Genomic DNA, 17,999 nt, shown 5'->3' with positions numbered 1-17,999 from the left:
TTTTACTTTTGCTTCTTGTTTGTCCTTAATTGCTTTTGCTTAACTGCTTTTGCTTCTTCTCTGCCCTTACCTGCTTGAAGAGTTTCATCTGTCATCCATTGAGGCTTCTCTTTCTTTCTGGCTACAGATAGTATCTTTTAGTTTTCCTCTCTGACAATGTCCTTGGTTTCATTTCAGAAATCTTTTGGTTCCCATTCAGTTAGGCTTAATAGTGTTAATCTGTTTCTTATGTTATCATTAAATTCTATGGGGATGTTCTTCAGGTTGTATTTTGGCATGATGGTTGGTTTAGTGTACTTCTTTAGGTTTATTCTAATTAATTATATTAGTAGTTCGTGGTCACAATTTGCTCTTGGTCTTGTTTTTGCAGAGAGACTGGAGCTTCTCCATCTGCTGCTTCCAATTAGATAGTCTCTTTGATGTCTATATAAGTCATCAGGTGATGTCCATATACACAGTTATGTCTTTGGTTGCTTGAACAATGTGTTTGTGATTAACGAACTGTTGGCCTCACAAAATTCGGTTGTCAGTCGGTTGGTCTTCTGCTTGATTTCTTAATCCTAGGGCAATTTTTTTCTACAATATGGAAAATACGTCCAGGCGTAGACACACACACACACACACACACACACACACACACACACACAATTCCTCCATACCATTTCAACTCAGAACAACATCAACATCTTGACAAAATGCCTGTGACTAACATTGCCATTTCCCACCTCTTGCATGTTTTTTTAACACCATTGCCTGATGAAGAAGCCAGTGGAGTTCTGAAAGGTTGCAACATATATTTTATGCCTTTTGGGTGGCTCAATAAAGATATCACTGTTGTGTGGATTTTGATGTTATTGTACATTGATTCTACTCTGTTTCATACTTTTATGTTCCAATAGCCTATGGTTATCAAGAAATCTTGTTTTGTTGTATGAACAATTTCCTCCTAGACTCCAACACAGAACCTTTCTGTTTCTTCTTTTCTGCCTCTGTAGTTGGAGCATAAACTTGAATCATTACATTTATAGGTTTTCACTGAAGTCCTATTGACATGATCTTGTCAGAGTTCACATGGTATCCTTTGATAGTGTTTACTATATCTCTCTTCAATATAATTTTCATCCTAATTCTTCATAGATTTTCATTTCCTGCGTAAAACATTGGTTAACTATCTGACTTAAAATGTCTCATTCCTTTCCACTTTAGCTCACTCACCCTGAGTATTCCAGTGTTTATATGTTCTGTTTCTTGTTTTACTATGTTTAGCTTTCCCTGATTCTCACATTTCATGTTCCTATAATATGTGTTGTGCAGTTCCAGACTTTCCTTTCACCTCTGTGCTCATCAATGTCCTTTCAGCTTGAGTCCAGTTACGTCACTAGCTACATCACTACTTGTTTTTGTTCTCTGCTCTACCCCAGCTTGTTGAGTGCCATCTGACCTGGGGGTCTCATCTTCTGGCACTATCCCTTGTTTCATTTCGGATTGTCTCATCATAGGGTTTTCATGGTAAAAGATCATCAAAAGGAGGTTTATCATGCCTCCATCTGTGCAGTACTAACAAGCATTAGCTATGGCATTTTCTCTGAGAGATCTTCCACCAGTGTCACCCTCCACTATTGTTACTGCCCAATAGCTGTTTGGCCCATTTAGTCTGGTTCCTCAGAAACAGCCTGTCTGTGGAAGACCTTCCCAGCAGGAGTACTGCAGTCAGCATAGTCTCTTCCCTCACATGTGCATGTAAGCCCACCACCATGGTGAGACAGTGTCATTGGTAGGTTCACTTACCTTCTTGACATTTAAATCTGCTTTGGAATGCAATTAAATTTCCAGACCTTTGTAACTATGAATGTCTGTATGTATGCCCACAGATATATTTTCTTTTGTAACAGGGACAGACAGATTTGACCCCCCCCCCAATTGTTGTTATGTTATGTTGATATATAAAGTGAGTCATTACTACTTAGCTGTAATAATGACTACCTGTTTCCAGCTGCCTGGTGACTTATGGCAATCCTGTGAATTTCATAGGATTTTCTTAGGCAAGGACTAATCAGAGGTGTTTTGCCATTGCCTTCCTCTGAAATATAGCTTATAGCAGCAGGTAGTTGTTGGTGATCCCCGCATCCATACTAATCAGGTCTAACTCTGCTTAGCTTCCAAGATTAGGTGGGATCTGTGCCTTCAGTAGATGTAAGACCTCTGACCACTTAACCCCACAGTTTTAAATATTATTGATCACTAGTAGCCACTTGGGGATATGTTTGATCTTTAAACCTGGAATAATTTGAATGTACAAGGCAACATTGTTAATAATAATATGTTTGGTGCTAGATGAGGCTCATGATGGTGGTGGTAGAGATGATGGTGATGTTGGTGTCGATGAGGATGAGGATTTTATAACTTGCATTTCACATTTAAAACTACAGGTCTCAAAATAGGTAGCCACTGTTTCTCCATGTATGTGTGGAACTAAGCAGAGAAAATAAGTTAATTCTTCCATTCTTCAGATTTCTAGAATAGTCTGATATCTTTTTCCTCCTGATCATCACTCATTGAATTTTGAATTACATCATAGCTGGATCCACAAAGAACCATGTCCCATGAAGCAGTTCAATGTGCAATGGGCTCTGGAACTATCATGTGGAAGAAGAAGATGGTGTCTATATTGAAACATTTAAATGCAGAATGGGCATCAAACTGAATAGCTAAAAGTTTAACATTCAGTTCTGTGTTAAATGTATCTAAGAGTCTCTACCATTTAGAAAATTCACACCTCCTGGATAGTGTGGTTATATAAAATCAGCTACTTTTTCCATAAGATTTCAGTTGTACATTTTAAAGCATTTTGAGAGTGCTTTTATAATGTGGAATATTAGCTCTCTTTTACCTTTGAAAGTAAATAAATTGCATCTTCAAGTAGTGTGCTTAACCATATAGTACCAAAGATGCTGGAATATTTTCAATTTATTTATTTACTCAGCGAGATGTAGACCGTTTCTCTGTCTATCAGTAGAAATGAACAAGGGTTGCAGTGTTGGATCAGGATAAATATATACATGAATGCATATCTATGCATAGGCACAGGCATATAAACAGTAACACACTGAATCTAAAGACTGTTGGCCCATGGTTTTCTCCTGGCAACCTTGGAGGTTTAGTTTTCAAGCAGGGAGCTAATGTGTGCATTGTGGCCATTCAGCCCAAGTTTCTGCTTGTCATTAATTGGCCTGGGAGTTCACCAGAAGTGGGATATTTATAGGCACAAAGCTCTTATAATGATCACTTTTGAGCCTTTATCCCACTACTTTTGATCTTGGACTTCAGTTATCACCAGGTTTTTATATGCTAATTATCCAGTGTTTCTGGAAAAAAGGTTGAGAAGGGGGTATATAAAAAACCCCAGCAGTTTATAGACGGTAAATCATGCATTTCTATTTATCTTTGCTAATAATACTTGAAGAAAGGGATGCCCATATAAAATGTGGAAGAGAGCAAACTGATTTAATAAGTTTTGACCTGTGGAAACACACTTAAAAAATTAACCTGTGGAACACACTTTTTTTCTATGTACAAACACTGTTTCATCTGTGCAGATCTGAGGAAACAGAACTAGATTGCTTTGAAACCAAATTTATATTTTGAAAAAGAGAGGTAAAAGGCTCCAATCCTATATATACTTTCCTTATCCCATTAATCCCAATGAGACATACATCTGAGTAGACATGATAGGGTTGCATGATTAGTTTTCAGTCTTGAATACACTGGTTAGGAGAACAGTGCTGAACATAGTGGGACTTACTTCTGAGTAAATATACTGAAGTTTGCAGTGTGAGACTGTATAAATCATTGAGCAGCAGACCACCCATACTTTGGCTCTGGCTATTCCTTGAGTATTTAAAAGTTCTTCTTTCATAAAATCATAGAATTGGAAGAGACCACAAAGGCCATTCAGTTCAACCCCCCAGCTGCACAGGAATACATTGCTTTATAGCAATCTAAAGATTGCAGTGCATCTGCTTCGAAGAAGTCATTGTGAAGTCTTTGGCACCCTTCTCCAAAATCCTTGATTATGGCTGAGACAATTGTGAGTCTTCACATATCTTTGGCCCAAAACAGTAGGATAATGTCCTATTGATAGTAAGGAGGATATTTCCCCCTCTGAAAACCATTTCCCTTTGTGCCCTAGTGGACCTTATCTCCAGCCTCTGGAAGTTGTGGGAGGTTGTTTACATCTGTATGAGCATTACAATTTATTAATTGCAGCCTAAATTACTCCTTTGCAGGGAAATTGTATTCAGGACTGGGAAACACGGAACACCTTCTTTGTAGGGTTCCCTTTTATTAATTAAAAAGCAACAGCCGCTTTATAGCTTTCTGCCTTCCACTTCAGTGCAGTAAATTTCCACCTTGGGGGATATAATTTCCTTGTTGTGTTCCACACAGAGGGGTTCTGTTAGACACAATTTCATATATGATGGAGGTTCCACACATCCATTGGCTGGTTTGCAAATAAATGTTTAGAATGCCAAATTATTTAGAAAACTGCCATTTCAGGAGATGTACTGGGGACTAATTTCAACATTGTGTGCAAGTGTGCAAAGGTCAGAGGCATAAACCTATTCTTTGAGAACAGATGCAGGAATTGCTGTGGGTTTCTGAAGGCAAATGGAAGGATGCAAAGATGGACCAGGGGAACAAAGTTATTGGGTATAAATATACAAGTGGTGCTTGCTGGCATGTTGCTGCTGCTGGCATTTTTATAGCTCTCCTGTTGGCTTCACCTGAAGGGAGGTTGCCTTTTTAAAGATTGTATCTAAAGCCCTGATTGACTGAACCACCATTACATAGCTTTATAAAAATGTTCCATGCTGTGGAGTGTAAATGGGTTTGTTCCTCCTTCTCATTTTGAGGGCCAATTTCTAAAGGTATGATTAAGAGCTTGATCATGCAGGGTGCTAAGCCTGGTTTTTGGACTGTTACTGATTTACATAGCACTTTATGGGAGGATGCTTCTCTGTCTGGATGTTTTGGCCACACGCAGAGGCATCTCCATTAGGCTCAAGAAAGCCCTTCTGCATCTCCTTTTGGGGTACACAAAGGCATCAGTACCAAGCTGTTACAGCAGGTGAGACGCTTCCCCTTACATCCAGTGCATCTTTCTTAGCTAGTTAAGGAATGCAAGCCTGGACTTCACATTTCTTCATGAAGTGGAATTCAACTAGCTGGATGGAAATGTGAGAAGCACATATGTATGTGTGTGTTGTGTGCCCTCAAATCATTTCTGACTTACGGCAACCCAAAGGTGACCCTATCATGGGGTTTTCTTGGCAAGATTTGTTCAGAGGAGGTTTGCCATCATAGCAAATATTTTATGTTAAATATTTTATGTTAAACAATAGGGGAAATGGCAATACAGGAGGTTGACACAGGTGGTAAACATGCTAGTTTCCTGTGGGTGAGGATAGACATCAATCAGTTGGTCAATAGCCTAGAATTGTGTGAGAACTTAGGAAATATAGGCATTTGAACCACTTATTTCATTCTTAATTACTTAAAACTATAGTTGAAAATAAGCATGTTATCAAAACATATTTGTAAATGTTAACATTTTAAGATGCACTGCTGTTTGTATTTAGGTTTGATATGGATGTAAGTATTTTAACTGGCTCTCATTCAGTATTGCAGTTATGCATTTGTAACCTAAGCTGCATCTACACTGCAGAAATAATGCAATTTGATACCACTTTAATTGTCATGGCACAATGCTATAGAATTTTGGGATTTGTAGTTTGTTGTGACACCACCACTATCTAACAAAGAAGGCTGAATATCTCACAAAACTACAAATCCCAAAATTCCATAGCAGTGAGCCATGACAATTAAAGCACTGTCAAACTGCATTAGTTCAGCAATGTAGATGCAGTCTGTGTCTTGCTTGCACCACCCATATTCAGTTCTTTGACACATCATATAGTTTTTCTCCATGCTAACAAGAACAATCCAAGCCACCACAAATGTTGCTCTTAAGAATTCTTTTGTGTAGAGTTCATCAGGTGAGGATTTTTTTTTTTTTTGGTAGTTTTCTGTGGATTTTTCAGGCTATGTGGCCACGTTCTGGAAGAATTTATTCCTGACATTTTGCCTGCCTCTGTGGCTGGCATCTTCAGAGGGTGGCGGAATGGAATTGTGTGGGTTGTATATATACTTGTGTGACCCTTGGTTGGGAGGAAGAAATTTACATGTTAATCTCTGTGTTAGTCTGTTGTTGAATAGCAAGGCCTCAGGATGGGAGGATATGCGAGGTGGGTATGTCTCTATTGTGTGTGTGTGTGTATGTGTGTATGAGAGAGAGAGAGAGAGAGAGAGATGGGAAAAAGGTGACTATTTGCAAATCCCATTACCCTCCACCACACAAAAGCAAGGTTCCTGCACAGAAAATTCTTGTGAATACTTCCTTGAAAAGTGCAGTGAAGAGACATTTGTGTGAGTTACTTGTTCTTGCTGGCAAGAAAGAATAATGATGTTGATTGGTTCACCATAGCTTTGCTGCAGTAGTTATGCACTCTCACGTTCCAATATACCCCAGACCACGATCTTCCCTTCTCTGGTTCCACATCTGAAGTTCTGTTGCTTCTGCCTGGATCTTTCTCCCAGAAGTATATGATACCACCTTCCTCTCTATCCATTTAAAGCTCTCCTCAGCTTCTTTTCCCTTTTGGTTAAGTCTTTGGCACACCCTGAATACCATTACTGAAACTTGGGCTAAGTACAAAGCCTAAGTTTTTGTCTCGTTCTTCCTCTTCACCCACTGTCAGATTGGAAACTATTCAGGGCAGGTCATCTGCCTTTTAGTTGTAATTTTGTAAAACACTATCCATAAAAAGAAAAAATGTGTACATTTGTTGTATTCAGATCTCTGTTCAAATGTTCATCCTGTATTTCACAGCGTCATGCTCTGAATCCCTCCTATCACTGAGTTGCCGTGAAGAAATATTTAGAATGCAAAGATTCCTTTTAAAAAAATATTGGCTAAAATGTATTTGACATTTATGGTGATCAGACAAACATTAGATGGGATGCCATCAGACAGTTGGCCTTGCCCAGATAACTTTTGAACTTCATATTGTTTTAGCTATTCTTTTTTAAACTTATATTGTGAGCCACTTTGAGTCCTGTTTGGGAGAAAGGTGGGATACAATAATAAATAAGCAAACAGAGAGACATGAAGTCGAAGGCTTTCACGGTGAGCATCCATAGTTTTTTGTGAGTTTTTCGGGCTAAGTGGATGTGCTTTAGAAGAGTTTATTCCTGATGTTTCACCAGCATCTGTGGCTGCATCTTCAGAGAATGCTGGCATGGAAGAGAGTGGGGTATATATAAACTGTGTGACCCATGTTCATCTGTGTGTTGGTCTGTTGTTGAATGGCGTCTGTTTAATTAGTGATCCATTGTTGGCTGGGAAACCCTCTGACCATGACAGATATACAGTCACCCCTTCTTTTTTGTGGGGGATCTGTTCTGGAAACCCGCCCCCCCCCCCCATGAAAATGAAAATGTGCATATTCAAGCCCTATTGGCCTGAATGGAGGCGTGCTCCCGTGGGGGCAAGGGGATGCACACCATGGGCACATGCCCCATTTTAACTCCCTCTATTCACCCCCACAGATAATCGAGGGCCGTGGATCCCAAGTCCATGAGAACGGAGGGAGGACTGCACTTTTTCATTTCATTTGGTTGCTGCAGTCACAATGGAAGACGTAGGTCAGAGGGTGTGAATAGTGTCTTGACAGTATTCTATATTGGCTTGAAGCTAGGCAGGCATACCTTAACCCGAGTGGAAGGCCAAGGGGGCCCACATAGTCACACCTGCCCCACCTCTGCTTTTTGCCAATGGACAAAATGGTGGAAGAAGCAGCACAAGAGGTGGGGCATTTGTATTTCTTGCTCCTGGGCCCTAAGCTGTGCTTGGAGGGAAAACATTTTTGTTTGTGCAAGTGTCAGGAATGTTCTAATTTCTCCCCAGAAGCAGGCTGCTACACCACAGTATGCACTTTCCCCAGCTAACCTTTTGGAGTGTTTTCTTGAAAAGGCAGGAGCAATTCAAAAGACTGCAATAAGAAGCAGAAAAGGAAAATCTCCTTTCAAAAACAGAATTCTGGTTGCAGTTCTTTGTATACAAGCCATTCTGTTTAGCCCCCCATGGTAATTCTGGAGTAACTGATTCTCTTTGTAACCAGAATCCCTTATCCCATATAGAGTTGTCACAGTTGAAAGGGAAAGAAAAACTTCTTGAGGACCCGTACTTCCTTAACGAATCCACTATGGTCCTGTTGACTGAATGCATCAGTGATATTTATTATGAAGCAGATGCTGGTCTTGTTGGTCTTTTGCACTACGATAACTCTGGCTTAATATGCCCCTAGAGGAAGCACTGAAAAGCACAGGGTCACTGGGTAAGAACTTTAAACAGAATGAACTCATATAAAGTACTACAAATTACATCAGAATGTACACTAGACTCTCTGAGGAGCTGGGGAGAATACTGACTTGGGAATACCGCTTGAGTCAGACTGTTGGTCATGGATCTTGGCCAAGATCACAAACATTTCTATTAACTCAAAACTACAGAAGACTCTGCACTGCCTGAGTATTATATTACTCCAGGGACTGACTAAAGAATGGGCTGGCTGCCTTCCTTTCACTACAGAAAGCATGCAGATGCCAAATGCAAATGCCAAAGGGGTTCTTATACAATCCACCGGCTCTTTTAAGACAAACAGCTGTGACTGCCAACACTGTTTCATACTTCAACCCCAAATCCATTTGTTGGCCTGTTCAGGTGTCATTTCCTGGTGAATAGGTTTATATAAAGCTGGGATAAGATGCTCAACTGTATCTCATGTAAGGCAAAGGAAATTGTTTGTGGGTGTTTTTTTTTATTTAAAGATCAAGGCTATCACCAGCTTGGCAGTTTTCACTCTCCATAACTCCAGATGCAGCCCTGTCTTGGACTGATTTCTACATTATATTTCATACCCATATTCTTGAGTGCAAAACCTCAAGGATCTCAGGTTCTTGATCAGTGATGTTCATGTGTGAATGCTGTCACTTCTTCTTGTTCAATAAATATATTCAATGATTAGGAGAAGGCTGGGGAAAAGCAACCATTTATGCAAGTAGGAGTCTAATGAGCTTGAAGAAGCTGCTTTTTAGATGACACCTTTTAGAAACTCTCAGCTAGCATGGCCAGTATCTATGTCAGCTGGGGGATTCTGGGATTTCTTGTGGAAAAAATATTTTTCAAGTTCTGGCTGTGTGTTTATTTTGTCATCTGGCATTAGTTCCCAAATCCAAGATCCTGAAGGTTAGAGCTGATAATTCATTCTCCTGTATGCATCTTCCTAAAAATAGCCATTTTATGCCATTGATAACAGTGCTCTACTTCCTAATCCCTGTCCCCATTGTTTTAACTTGAGAAAATGTTTTTCTTTGTCATGTCAGTTGTATTCATGTCATTTCCTTTTTCTTTTTTCCTCTCCCCTCCAAACCCCTTCTCCAGATTCTGATGGCAGCCTTGGGAAAGACTATGAAAAATGTGATCTATGTCCTTGTTTTGTTATTCCTCGTAATGTTTATCTTTGCAATTTTGGGTCATGGTTTGTATGGAGATACTGACCGTGGAGACTCAAAGAACTGGGGCACCTTAGCAGCTGCCTTTTTCACTCTCTTCAGTTTAGTAACGGTAATTTATTTCCAAGTATTTCATGTCCCAGTTAGCTCTGGTAGACAGACTGTGCTAACAGCATTTCTGATTTGAAAAAAGAATGGAAGACCTTTAAGCAGAGGGATTCTTTTTATGTTGGTTCTATGCAATAGTGATAGTAACTTTGACAAACCTCATTTGGCAATGCCGCTAGATGTGATACAGTAGACCCATAGAATCATAGAGTTGGAAGAGACTGAAAGGACCATCCAGTCCAACCCCTGCCATGTAGGAAATCTCAATCAAAGCATCCATGACAGATGGCCATCTAGCCTCTTTTTAAAGACCTCCAAGGAAGGGAGTGTGTTCCACTGTCAATGAAAAGATGCCCTCTAACAAGATGCCTTCATAGGCACAGCAACAATGAATCAGAGGTGATGCCATGCAATAGGTACTGCCAAAGGTGTTATTCTCTTGCTAAAATTGCAGTTTAAAACCCGCATGTGATAAAGTCCTATATCTACAGAAGGGATACAAAACAGAACGGATACAAAACACAGAAATAAACTGATAAAAGAAAAAAGAAAAAAAAAGAAAAATGTGATAAAGCAACTCTGCATGCAAAATCTCAGGGACAATCCTTTTACATATAGGTAGGCACCAACAGAAGTGTATATGTGCATTGTTCATTGCATCATGGTGTTGATTTATATGATTCATGCCTGATTATTTCATAGAGTTTGATGATGCTCTAAATAACCTTTCAGGTTGATGGTTGGACAGACTTGCAAGATGAATTGGACGACAAAAAGTTTGCTACAAGCCGGGCTTTCACAATTGTGTTCATTCTCTTAGGATTTTTTGTGTTTTTCAATATGTTTATTGGAGTTGTCATTATGGATATTCAGGTAAGTTGGCTTTGTGAGATGGCTGTAGTTTTTCCCCCCCCTGGGCATGTATGTTCATTTATTGTTTGACACTTAATATGAAACAAATACAAAGTTAAGCACTGTGTATGTGTTTGTGCCTCTGAGAGAGATAGGGAAATTTCTGATTAAAATTCTGGCTTAAATCCAGTTGTTAGCCCTAACAAGAATTGTTGTGTGCCTTCAAGTCATTTCTGACTTCTGGCAATCCAAAGGAAATCTATCATGCAGTTTTCTTGGCAAGATTTGTTGAGGGGGTTTGCCTTTGCCTTCCTATGAGGCTGAGAGAGTGTGATTTGTCACCCTCTGGGTTTCCAGGGCTGAGCAGGGATTCAAATCCTGATGTCATGGAGTCAAGCACTGAGACTACTACACCACACTGGCTCTTATCTAGAGTCGGCCCATTAAATCAATAGGAACTTATTACAAAAATACTTATGTACGTATGTTCTGTTGATTCAATGGCTCTGTCTTATTTTAAACTAATGGCGCTGACTTATTTGAGACTGTTTTTTCAGTCTGAGAATAGATAGACTAGATTATTTAGCATTAGGCAGACTCCATGTTCATGTGAATGTGGTACAGCCCTATTTACCTGCTACTTCATCTATGTACCAAGGGAGCAAGAAGGGCACAAGGAAAGGTAGTTTTCCTGGATAGAGGGATTCTCCCTACAAAATGGGGAAGACAGCAGGACTTCCTATCTCAGGACCATCTGACACATTTGCTTTGGTATTCGCAGGAGTCCACTGAAGAATATGATCAAAAGCTTAAAGCGGAGAGGAGGGCTAATCTGATTGCCAAGAAGCAAGCCATTTTAAAAAGGCAACAGGAAGAAGTGAATGAATTGCTCGCTCAGCAAGTTAGCACTGGATTTTCTGCTGTTTTCTTAATAGTACTTTCTATTCATTAGTTAGGATGACCAGACGTCCTAACCGCAAAGGAGGACAAGGCACCTCAAAATGTAGGACATTCAAGGGAAATGTAGGATGTTACCAAATAAAAGCTAAAAACACTAACATAAATAGAAATTTATGTTTGAGTCATGCTCAGAATGGAGGACATTTTGGAATTCCTCTTGGACAGAAGGTTGAAATGTGGGACATCTGGTTAACCTATTTGTTAGTCCTCAAGTTTTCATGAATTCCTAAGCATTATAAAATTTTAAAAGCAAACCAGGTTATAGATTTTCATTACCTTTAAAGCAGAGACTTACCTTGTATATTTTGCATATAAATTAGAAGAATATTCTCTTTGGCTTGGATGTACCTCTGCTCCACCACCTGGGACCAGACGGTATATAACTGCTCAACGGAAAGCAGTAGTTGTGCCCTTAAAGCTGAAACTATACAAATTGATAAAAAAAAACTCTTGCTTATGTGGGGAATATTGCCTCTTATCTCATAAGCACCATGACTTATGATAATTTGTGCTTAGTTACACATATATATCTTTTACTCATGCTTGCAGTTGCCTCATTGGTTTTTACAGGTCCTATATCTCCCTGTATAGATTAAGCCCAATTAACAGTCACCACAATTAGCAGGAAATTCAGAAATTTAATGGATGCTGCTCTGAATATTTCTTGCCTTAACCCTGAAATTCATGGGGGCCCCATAAGAAGGCACCCTCCAATCTATCAGTTTCCCAGTGACTCAGAAATGTATGCAGAAAAGGGACATGCAGTGACGCAAAAATCTGTTTCACATGCTCAAGCTGGTTGCTGAAGATATCACACCTCAAGGCAACTCTGAATTGATGGCACCTGAAAGAGATCTGAGTGAGCAATTTGTTCCAAAAAAAAGAGTCTGAACTTCAGTGGAGGGCTTCCTCCCTCCTCTTGGGCCAACTACTTCTTCCAGGTTCCATCTGTCCCCGCCAAGTGTAGGACAGGAGAGAGTAACTTTGGGTGCATCTACATGGTAGAAATAATGCTGTTGAGACAACTTTAAGTGATGTAGTTCTATCCTATGGGATCCCAGGATTTGTAGTTTTACAAGATTTTTAGTCTTCTCTGCGAAAGAGTGCTAGTGCCTCACAAAACTACATATCTCAGGATTCTGTAGGATGGAGCCATGGCAGTTAAAGTGGTGTCAAACTGCAATATTTCTACAGTATTGATGTACCCTTCCATGAAGCTGAGGGTCAGTTTTTCACCCCCGCTGTAGGTTGCACTAGCCTTGGAAATATGTCCCCCCCCCAAAAAAAAAGTGAAAAATCAATTCCTGGTCAGATGCCCATTTCCATTTTTGGGTTTTGTGGGGAGTTGGGGAGGCTTCTAGAAGTGAAGTCACATTTGAGAGAACCTGGGGGTTACAAAAGCAGCCTTTGAGGGTCTTCAGATGGCCAGTAGGTCTTACTTTGCCCACCTCTGCTATGAAAGGCCAGGTCTTTATATCCTAGCAGTTCTTTGTCTCTTCAAGAACTCATGTGTGGCACATTGCCAGTACTGGTACATTGGCTCCAGTGGCTGTGGATAAGGTTTTGTGGTCCTTGTGCTGGAAGTAGGTTCAGGGGGATCACCAATGTTTGTCTGAATTCCTAGATCTAGGGCTAAGGTGTCCCCTTGGACTCTGGGATCTCCAGCGTCTTAGGCTCAGCCTCTTTGGTTGATACCGATGTTTCCTCAGGGCCTGAACCAAAAGGACAAAATAAAGCTGCTTTGGCTCACTTTGGAGATATGCTGTTTAAATGACACATGCATCTTAAGAGGCCAGAAGCTGTGCCAAAGCTATGCTGCAGTCCTTAGGACTGGAGCGTGGCTTTGGCATGGCTTCCGACCTCTTAGGACGCATGCAGCATTTAAACAGCTTACCTCCAAAGTGACCTGAAGCAGGTTTATTTTGGCCTGTCGGTTCAGACCCTCAGTATCTCAGCCTCTGACTAGATTGCTGCTGAGCTCCTGTGTCAATGGTACTAAGCTTTTTTTTTTTAAAGTAACCTTTCTCTACCCTTCAGCATTAGGAGACCATTTTTGAAAAAATTTGAAACAGTCACCACAAGTAGCAGGAAATTCAGAAATTTAATGGCTGCTGCTCTGAATATCCCTTGCCTTAAAAAAAAACAACACAACCCTATGAAATTCATGGAGGTGCCATAAGAAGGCACCCCCCAATCCATTTGTTTCCCAGTGAGACAATTTTTGAAAAAAGTTTGAAAGGGCTGCCCATACAGTGCCGTATTTAAATTTCAATAAATTCTTGACTAAAACACTAATCTTGATCTACTGTAGATGCAACTTCTGTTACTTAGAGCCCTCCCTTTACCAGCTCTGGTTATTTGCCATTTTGGGAGTTGGTGGGTATTGTCATGAACCCACCAACCTGGTTGGTATTGCCATGCTGAGAAGTTAAATGTAGCATTGCAACACTAATCTTTCAACTGTCCTCCTGTCTTTTCACATCAGAAATCAACTGAATATCAAACCTTTGATGAAATGGTGGAAGACTTCAAAAAAACCTTGCTTCACACAGATCCTGTGATCTTAGAAGACTTTTGTGCTAGCCTACCATTCATTGATCTCTATCTCGCATCCCTAGATCGCCAGGATGCCACAATTTATAAGTATGTGAATCTTCTTATATCAATAGAAATGAACATTTGATCCTGATCATGGTGCTTTGTTTTACCTGGAGGCTAGAAATATTGCTTGATGGACTACAAATCCCAGAACCCCCCAGCTAACTTGGCCAGTGCTCATGCTGGCTGAGAAACCTTGGGAGCTGTAGTTCTAACAAGTTCTGGTTCAAAGAAATGTTGATTATATTCAATTATTAAACCACTTTAATTCTTAAAAGAAACATTTTAAGAGAATGACTGCGACCCCCCCCCAGGGCCTCAAATATAACCATGTTGCTGCTCATTGACCACACAATTCCTGCTGTGATCCAGATGTTTCTCACACATTTTTATGCCTCTAGTTACTTTTGACTGTAGGTTAGAGGGATGAGCCCTTGTAAGGGAGGTGACAGACTGTGGTGCCTGGTGGAGCCCAGGTCAGGGTGATGAATGTGCCCTGTGTTTTGGTCCAAAATAGGTGTGCTCAACCTATTTTGGGGTTATGGAATTCAGCACCCTGGATATCTCCTTTAAAGTTCAAACTAAAACCCAGAGCAGATGCACCACCATACTGACATAGAAGCCACCATCTGCTACTGCTGACTGAGATGCTTAAAACTGAGAATGCAGGTTACTCTTTGAAATGTCTGGAATTGTTGCTAGCATCCTGGGAACCCAGTCTTTAACATCTCTTAAAGAAACCATGAAAAATTCAGTAGCAATGAAAAAAGAGTTCATTGGTAGATGGAGCTTCTGATTCAAAAGGGATGGGATGCTTAAACTAACTTTGGGATGGAGGAGGTAGTCACCCACAGTATGGAGTAGTGGTTTGAGTGTTCAGCTAAGGACTTCAGAAGACCATGGTTCAAATTCCACTCAGCCATGAAAACCTGTTGGGTGAACATGGGCAGGCCACACTCTCTCGGTCCTAAAATAAGCTAATGGCAAAGCTCTTCTGAATAAATCTTGTGACGAAAACCCTATGAGAGGATCACCATAAGTCAGGGTCAAATTGATGGCATGTAACAAACACAAAGTCACTTCCTTAGCACCATAGTGTTAGATGTTTTTGTCTGTCTCCTGCTAATGCTTGAGCGAGAAAGCAAAAAGCCTGTAGTACTGTATACTTATAAGGTCATGTCCCTGTCTAAAATTGTTTGCCAGATTTAGTGGAACCATATAGATTTAACGAGTCATCACATTTTTTGCTACAGTAACTAAATATATTTGCTTATTGCCTCATTCTAGGTTGCAAAAACTCTATTATGAAATTGTTGCCACTTTGACTGCTCTGCTACGAGACTCACAAGAAAACACCTTGCAATCTTTGCAGACTCTGAAGGAAAAATCTAAGTCTTATGCTTCTATCAATCCAAACAGATAAATGAAGTTATTTTCTTTCCATCTGGAAAAAAAAAGGAGAGAACCCTTTTTGTGCATTGCATAACCATGACTGAAATTAGTGGCAAATCTCCCTCATGAACTTGTGTCAGAGATCAGATTTTACCCAGCTTGTTCACATCTTGGGAAATGTAAACATAATTTGGCTGTTCTGCTAATGTATCGTTGTGTTTGTGACTATATCTTTTTCGATCTTTATAGGCTTAGGTCAAACTGTTAGATCATATCCTGTGATTTTTTTTCTCTTGGAGGCCATGTGGTAACTGTTAAGTGGTAAACCCAGATGGGATGCAAAATGAAGAGTTATTCTGTGTGTGCATAGCATTCACCCCCCCCCCCTTTGTTGTTTGTTGGGTGAAAGGAACAAGAATTTATGGCTGCATGAAATTTTCCCTTCCACAGTGGTCAGTGAGAACATAGAATAGAAATAAGGATCATGTATCATGACTACCATCTAAGGACACGTATGGCACATGTGGCTTTGTCATGATGGAATCTGAATTTCTGCATACATGTTGTCAACTTATGTAGTCATTCATTTGCATCACTAATTGCTCAGATGGCATGGGAAAAGGGTTGGGTGACAAAGTAAAAAAGCAGACTCTTTGTGCTTGGTATAATAATTTTAGTGTGTGAGTTGCTCTCAGTTTGTGGCAACAAAAAACAAAGACTTCTGTGGCATTTTAAGAACAAACAGTTATTTATCAGGCATATAGTTTGTGAACTGCAACTACTAGATTAGACCCATTAAATCCATGGGATTTACCCCTGAGTCACCATTCAGCATCTGATTAGGTGGGTCTATTTTTGTTGGGAATGACCAATAGAACTCATTCAAAGCTCTACATGTGCTTTGCATGTGTGGTGGGATGTGGAGCATTAAAATGCAAAGAAGTATGGACAGGAATAATGATCTTAATACTGGTCATTAATAATACTTCAGTAATAATACAGGAAGTCTTGTATTTATGATGTAAGGGACATAAATGCAAAGAAGGAAGGAAAATGCCTTTGTTCTTGTTCTGGGCAGAGGAGAATTGAGTTGAACTTCCTGATCAATTCACCTGTTTTGAATTGGAATCTGTTCAAGGACTGATATATTTTGCTATGGATGATCCTTAGAGGGAGATACTAGTTTCTTAGAAGAAGTTAGAAAGCTGATTCCTCCCAGCTCACATCTCTTAGGCCCAAAACAGAATAGCTAAAAAAACTTGGGTTCCAGCTACTTTGGGGGCATGGCGTTCAGATGATGCACACCCTCAAAGTGGCCAGAAGCCACTCTGAAGCTGTGTCAAGGTGTCAGGAGCCCGACTTTTCAGGAGTGGATTTAATTCGCTCCTGCCAGCGACCCATTCGGGACTGCAGTGGCAGCCCGCTTCAGGAGCAGGCCATGTGGTCACTGTGGCCTTGGTTGATTGGGGCCTTGGCTGTCTGCTTTTGCCCTTGGACAATATTTCCTAAGATCTCCAGAGCCTCCACATGCTTGTATTTCAATTCATCCCTAAATGCTCTTTCTTATGAAGGCTCTAATTCAATATTTCATGCTTCAGTAATGATAAATTATTTTGTAAGATCCAGTATATATTCTAATAAATCCTGCTTTCATTCATATTTGTTTATAGAAAAGAATTAAACCTATTTTGTTGAAGGCTAGGGATCCTGCAATTCAGGCATGTATAAATGATACAAATATGCAAAAACTGATATATTTTATCTATTCAAATCTATCCTTCATATTACAGATACAATGCATGCAGGGTTGTAGATATTGGGAGAGGAAGAGCAAAATGACAGCACTGGCTTAAAATGAATATTCTGCCCCTCAGATGAAATTTTCCTTCAGTCCCCAAATTCCTAGCTTTGTAGAGTGAGTCATGGAAAAACACATTTCTTGTGTTTCCGTTTTCTCAGTAACTTTGACTGATCATGTTTAGATGCCTAAACTCTATTTCTAAATGCTAAGCTAAACTTTAAGTTACTGTAGTGCTAGAAATTTGGGGAGCGAAGAAAATTTTTATTAGGGGGGCAGAATTCATTAGTGGCAGAAAAATTTCCTTGCAGGGCATTTTGCCCCCCTCTGACTACTACTACTACTATCATTTTACCTTAATCCCAAAACTGGGACTCAAGATGGATTACAGTTTAAAAGTGCAATAAATAAATAAATAAATAAATACATATTTTAAAAACACATTAAAATAGAATTAAACAAGCCACACTATTATTATTTTTTTAATTTTAAAAATTTATTTATATGCCACTTTTCTCCTGGTTTAGGGTGTTAAAATAATTCAGACCCAAAGATAAAAGAATAAAATGCAACACATCAGTTTAAAACAATACAGCACCTTATACTTTTAAAACTTTCTGTATTACAAGTCTCTAGAAAAAAAGGAAGGTGCTGACAG

At 39.8% G+C, this 17,999-nt stretch overlaps 1 protein-coding gene across 1 annotated transcript in view; it reads left to right on the top strand.

Moving 5' to 3' along the window:
• The window catches only part of CATSPER3 (cation channel sperm associated 3), a 34,760-nt gene extending 17,560 nt beyond the window's left edge, over positions 1–17,200 (top strand). The window contains exons 4-8 of the mRNA XM_042454150.1: positions 9,563–9,745; positions 10,474–10,614; positions 11,375–11,494; positions 14,039–14,196; positions 15,439–17,200. Coding sequence (XP_042310084.1) covers positions 9,563–9,745; positions 10,474–10,614; positions 11,375–11,494; positions 14,039–14,196; positions 15,439–15,574 — 738 coding nt within the window. The 3' untranslated portion in view covers positions 15,575–17,200. The remainder of the gene's footprint in view (positions 1–9,562; positions 9,746–10,473; positions 10,615–11,374; positions 11,495–14,038; positions 14,197–15,438) is intronic.
• Positions 17,201–17,999: the final 799 nt, after the last annotated feature.

The sequence above is a fragment of the Sceloporus undulatus genome, chromosome 2, assembly GCF_019175285.1.
Source record: "Sceloporus undulatus isolate JIND9_A2432 ecotype Alabama chromosome 2, SceUnd_v1.1, whole genome shotgun sequence".
Taxonomy (NCBI): domain Eukaryota; kingdom Metazoa; phylum Chordata; class Lepidosauria; order Squamata; family Phrynosomatidae; genus Sceloporus; species Sceloporus undulatus.
This window is presented reverse-complemented; position numbering and strand designations above follow the sequence as displayed.